At 41.8% G+C, this 6,451-nt stretch overlaps 1 protein-coding gene across 1 annotated transcript in view; it reads right to left on the reverse strand.

Annotated features, from left to right (window-relative positions):
* zcchc7 (zinc finger, CCHC domain containing 7) overlaps window positions 1-6,451 on the reverse strand; it is a 51,236-nt gene that overhangs the window by 21,672 nt on the left and 23,113 nt on the right. Inside the window, exons 4-6 of the mRNA XM_034858463.1 lie at window positions 2,355-2,404; window positions 1,725-1,853; window positions 1,440-1,610 (exon numbers count right to left, since the gene is read on the reverse strand). Coding sequence (XP_034714354.1) covers window positions 1,440-1,610; window positions 1,725-1,853; window positions 2,355-2,404 — 350 coding nt within the window. The remainder of the gene's footprint in view (window positions 1-1,439; window positions 1,611-1,724; window positions 1,854-2,354; window positions 2,405-6,451) is intronic.

Genomic DNA, 6,451 nt, shown 5'->3' on the forward strand with positions numbered 1-6,451 from the left:
TTGGCCTCCGCCAGGGCTGCGCTTTGTCACCAATCCTGTTTATAATATTTATGGACAGGATATCGAGGCGTAGTTGGGACGGGGAGGGGTTGCAGTTTGGTGGGCTCAGGATCTCATCGCTGCTTTTTGCAGATGATGTGGTCCTGATGGCATCACCGGCCTGTGACCTTCAGCACTCACTGGATCGGTTCGCAGCCGAGTGTGAAGCGGCTGGGATGAGGATCAGCACCTCAAAATCTGAGGCCATGGTTCTCAGCAGGAAACCGATGGAGTGCTTTCTTCGGGTAGGGGGTGAGTCCTTACCCCAAGTGAAGGAGTTTAAGTACCTTGGGGTCTAGTTCGCGAGTGAGGGGACAATGGAGCGTGAGGTTGGTCGGCGAATCGGAGCAGCTGGTGCGTTATTACATTCTGTTTATCGCACCGTTGTGACGAAAAGGGAGCTGAGCCAGAAGGCAAAACTCTCGATCTACCGGGCAATTTTCGTTCCTACCCTCACCTATGGTCATGAAGGCTGGGACATGACCGAAAGAACGAGATCCAGGGTACAAGCGGCAGAAATGGGTTTCCTCAGGAGGGTGGCCCTTAGAGATAGGGTGAGAAGCACAGTCATCCGAGAGGAGCTCGGAGTAGAGCCGCTGCTCCTTCGCGTTGAAAGGAGCCAGTTGAGGTGGTTCGGGCATCTGGTAAGGATGCCTCCTGGGCGCCTCCCTAGGGAGGTGTTCCAGGCACCTCCAGCTGGGAGGAGGCCTTGGGGAAGACCCATGACAAGGTGGAGAGATTATATCTCCAAACTGGCCTGGGAACGACGGGATCCCCCAGTCGGAGCTGGTCGATGTGGCTTGGGAAAGGGAAGTTTGGGGTCCCCTGCTGGAGCTGCTGCCCCCGCGACCCGATACCGGATAAGCGGTCGAAGATGGATGGATGGACATGCCTATTAATTGCGTTCAACTATATTACCCATGTGTAACTGCATGGCGTAGCACAAGTATGCTTTTTGGTAGCAATGTAATGTGTTAGATTCCCTTGTGTCAAATGGCCAACTTTGAGGGAACATTTTAAGAAGTGCCTTTCCTGTCAACATATCAATGCTTCTGTTCACCAACTGAGGTCCATAAAAACATTTCATTGTGTTGAGGAACTTGACTGATCTGCATAAAGCACTGACTACAACCCCATTCAACACCTGGGAGGAACTGGCCATATCACCCAACACCAGAGCCTGACCCCACTGCTGTTCCTGTGGCTGAAAAGAGTTCAGGCTGCTGTAGCAGCAGATTAATGCCCATTAGTAATTAAATAAGATGTTATACATAGGTAAGTATGAATATATATTTGGCCATTTGGTGAAGGTAAGTTTGGCTTTGTTCCTAAATACCTGCATAAGACTCAAATGTGCTCTTATTTACACTCTAACTTAATAAAAAAAATCGTATACTCACTTCAGCGAAGTGCCCGGTCATGCAGCAGCGTTCGCACTGTTTGCGCCAGTATGCTCGCTCGCTGCAAGAATTGTAGAGGTGCCCAGGCAAGCCGCAGTTGTTGCAGTGCTTATTGGGACATCCACTGATCAGGTGGCCTGGGTTGCCACAAAGGAAGCAGGGCGGCAACTTCTACATGCACGCACACACACACACACACACACACACACACACACACAAAGTAGTTTTAGGTACTCATCAGTGTGTATAAGCTGTACATGCAACTGTGCACTGTGTGGAACTGACTTTGGGCTCAGGGCAGTTCTTGGAGAGATGTCCGTTCTTGTTGCAGTTTCTACACTGGACGTTCTTGTTAGTATAGTATCTGTTAGACACCGTTGTCCTGGCACCCTTGTCTTTGTTATAGATCCGAGCCTGAAACACAAACAGTTGATATATTATTTACTTATTTGTTTTGTACAAAGCAAAAAAAATAAATAAATACAGCTGTCAATCATTCATTTTTGTGAAAATCTGAGAAACATTGTTTTCCAACTCACTGTGACTGACAGAAAATAAGTTCAAGCAGTGAGATAGAAGTGTACCATACCTTCTAACAGCAAAATATACTTTTTAGGAATCACACATTACTTCTACACATTGCTTATATCAGGATTATATCCTTATATCATAACCAGTCCTAATTAACCAAACATTTGAACTGCACAGTTAATTAAAAAAAGTTTTTTTTGACTTCACACATTCCGCCATCCTTCATGCTTTACAGAAAATCACTACCATTAAGACCACAAGCAGAAACCATTTTGTAAAAAGACCCCAGAAGAAGAAGAGACTGTTGAATGTAACTGAGTGTAAACGAGTGGTTGAATGTAAGGATATTTAATACATTCTGTAAAGCTACTCATGTCCACCTACCTCCTTGTCCTTGGCAGAAACCAACCAGCTGCCTACTTCTTCTTCAACATCTGGCGGGACAGAAAATTGTAATTAATTTCTAAAATGGATCATCTTATTTTCATTTGTGTATACTTATTAATGCACAATTTTTTGCTTTCTTGTACCTAGTTCATTTTGATCGCAGTCTTAAAGCAAACATTATGATGTTATTTTTCTAATAGTTTTTATGTTGCTGTTTTTTTAAATGCACCTGTCTTGAAATGGAAATCTTAAGCAAACCACACACAAAATTACAATAAAAACATGAACAAATCAAAAAGATTGAAAAATTATAGAAAATTACAGTTATATATTGAGACTCCTTTCTGAACAGGCATTCACAAGAACCAAGGATATGTTACAAAATTATTTGTCACAAATGGCTGTTCACGGCAGCATAAATCTACAGAAAAAAAAGGTGTTTTCTTGAAACTTGAAACATTCCCATTCAAGGTAGTCCACGAAAAATTTACATATCTCGGAGTAAAAATGACAAAAAAACATGTAAGTCTTTTTAAGTATAATTTCAATCCCCTCTTTACTAGAACAAAGGAAGATTCCGCGAGGTGATCCCTACTACCTTGATCTGTGGATGGCCGGACAAATTCAGTAAAGATGAATATTTTACCAACATTTTCTGGATTTTTGTCTGGAAAAACAGGATCCGGAGAATCCGTAATATATTTCTTCAGAGGCTAAGGGTGCTGGGGGAATTGGCCTTACCTAATTTGATTAATTACTATTGGGCAACCACCCTCCGTATACTCCACTAATGGCTGCGTGCCCCAGCGTGGTTGAGATTGGAGGCGGCCTTGTGTTTGCTATGCTCACTTGCAGCTTTGGGTTTACACATGCAAGGGCTCAATCTGCACAGAATACTGTACAATTATTCTAGTTAAGACTACTCTCAAGATGTGGAACCAGTTTAGACGCCATTTTGGGCTCAACTCCTTTTCAATGCAGGTCCCTATAAAGTAAAAATCACACTATCAAGCCCTCGCTGAGAGATGGAGCATCTAACCTGTGGTCTAATCACGGCATAAAATCCTTTCATAACCTATATATTAAAGCAGTCTTTTGCTTTGCTTAGCTTTGTGAAGAATATTAGCTCCCTTTTTCCCTCCAACCGGCAACTAATATGTTGCTTTTGCCACCCCTGATATCAAAAGGTGCTATCTTGCACAGTTATGATGAAATCCTCTCTCAGAATCGGCCAACTTTCAGCTATCAAAGCACAATGGGAAGAGGACATAGGTGAAGAACTTAACCAGGGCCTCTGGGAGCATATTCTTCTTAGAGTGCAACTTTCATCCCTGTGCGACAAACATGGCCTGATCCGGTGTAAATTAATACATTGCACTTATTGGACAAAACTCAGGCTTACTGAAATATATCACAACATTGATTGTGGTGGTGACAGGTGTTAAATAGCTCCAGCCTCTCTTATTCATGTGTTTTGGTCATGCCCGTCTCTCCAGAGCTACTTGTCAAACATCTTTGAAACACTTTCAGGGGTTCTCGGTGTGACCTTGGACCCAAATGTATTGATAGCCCTCTTTGGAGTCATGCCAACCACAGTGACCCTGCAAAAGATCAATGCAGATTTTGTAGCCTTCCTAATGTTACTGGCAGGACAACTGATCCTACTTTGCCGGAAGTCCCTTTCTCCTCCCTCATTTGAGCCCTGGATCAGAGATGCTGTCACATTTTAGTAGGCTGGAGAAAAATTAAACGCACATTACGTGGATCCTCAGCTAAATTCTTTAAAATCTGGCAGCCTTTTTTTTAACCACTTAAATACATTACAGTTCCACAGTGTACCTCGGTGAAGCTGACTGCCCTTGTTTCAACTTTCTAACATTGAATTCTGAACCATAGGCTAACTCCACGGTCATTCTTTTGTTTAATGTTTATTTTTATTTTTTTGCGCTTTTGACTTACACTTCACTGGACTGTGGTACTAATGTAATCATCCCTGTTATATAAGAAACAGTGAAGACCATGTTATGTTTGTTGTATGCATCTGTTTTATACAATAACAGTTTTCCATAAGTGCAGTGAATATATATATATATATATATATATATATATATATATATATATATATATATTAACCTTATTTTTGTCCTTTACACAAATCATAATTTGACTGAAAATTGTTGTTTTTGAAAAAATGCTAATAAAAAGAGTTTTAAAGAAGAAAAAAAGAATCCTAAACCTTGAGAAGTTTAGTTTCCTGTAAGAGAAGGGGATACACTTACGCACGCACACGCACACACGCGCGCGCGCACGCACGCACGCACGCACGCACGAGAGTGGCACTGACAGTGCCCTGAGGGAGACCACTGTACTCTCCTTAGGCCCACAGAACAGTAACTGACATCCAGAAATTGTAACATACAAACACAAAAACACACAGAAACACAAAGACACATGTACTCAGCATAAATTATGAGCTAGTAGCAATGACCCACACAGACTTGCATGCATCCACAAACACATACAGACACACCCACTCATCGACCCCCACGATTAGCTGGTTGACAGTCTTTAGCCTTTGGACAAACACACAGCCTAGAGCCATAATCAAATATTACAGTCTCATTTCCACCTCTCTCTCTGTGTTTTTTACAGCTCTCTTCATCCGGCACCTTATCGCAATTCTGCTCAGCCCTCCTTCTTTTGCTTTTGCTCTCTCTCCTTCTCCTTGTTTTCTACCTCCCAATTCCCGCCTCTCCTCCCCGGGTGTGCGACTGCAGAGGGAGGTTATCCCCTCTCCTCCCCCGTCAAACAAATTAAAATGGCTGCCGTTTGCATGGGGCTTCATTTTGCCACGACCTTCACCTGAAAAAAACACACAAAATCTTGCAAGCAACTTCACGTCATCCCCATCATAGCAAAGGCTTTTGACCCTCATTAGATACATTTTTCCTCTACATCATTTGAGCACTGGTTTGATTAATTTGGACAGATGGGAAGCTTTAAATATAATTCAATGTGGACTAGCTTGAACCAAGGCAGTTCTGCCCAACTCCTGAAACATATATGTATTTAGTTGTATACACAGTGTACAAGCTATCAATCACACTGTATATCCAGTTTTTAAGTTGGGCTCCTCTGTCATCTCTGAAAGGAACATTTTCCCCAACACAGAATTTACAGCAAGTATTTCCAAAGAAACATCTGTATCTACACTGCAAAAGGTGAAAAAAAGTCCACCATGACTTGAACTGATGATGTATTCGTACAACGCTAATTTTTAAGTTGTTCCATAAAAACTGATCAGGACTCATATTTTACTTAGAGGAGGGTTATGATCAATTTAAAGAGGTCACATTTTTTTCCTGGCACTAGAAAAGAATTGGATGGAGACAAAGTCAGTACTTTACTTTCTTAAACATTTCAAATGCAAAGCAATGTTTAGTGACTAACCTGAAACCAAACAGCTACTAGATAAAAGCAGTTTAAAAAGTCCCCCACATATTTTTAAAATGCAGCAACAAGGAAGCATTATCAAAAAAATTAAAAGGATTTAGTTGGTGTGCTTTGGTTTAGGGCAGCAACTAATGATTATTTCATTATTGCTTAATCTGCCAATGACCTCATTAATCAATTAGTTGTCCTGTGTATAAATGTCAAAATAGCAAATCCTCACATTGGAGGAGCTGAAACAGGTAAATGTGTGGCCTTCTTGTCTTTAAAAAAAAAGGACTCAAATGACTTAAATTGTTTGAATGTTATCAGCTAAAAGGCAGTATATCACAGATTTTCCGTCTACTGGCAATATGCCCCTATAAGCATGTGTGTTGTTTCTGACAGTCACATTAGAGTAATATTCTAGGGAAAATAGTTTTGGTTAGTTTAGTACAGAGAAGTGCATGGGGAACCGCTGCAGAGCTCACCTACTGTGAACAGACTGGGGGGCCTCTGTGTGACGTGTGTGTGTTTGTGAAAATGTCCGTGCACGCGTAGTTAATGTTAGCCAACAACCAGCAAAAACAACCACCACACTGTGTGTGTGTGTGTGTGTGTGTGTGTGTGTGTGTGTGTGTGTGTGTGTGTGTGTGTGTGTGTGT

The sequence above is a fragment of the Etheostoma cragini genome, chromosome 2 (assembly GCF_013103735.1).
Source record: "Etheostoma cragini isolate CJK2018 chromosome 2, CSU_Ecrag_1.0, whole genome shotgun sequence".
Taxonomy (NCBI): Eukaryota; Metazoa; Chordata; class Actinopteri; order Perciformes; family Percidae; genus Etheostoma; species Etheostoma cragini.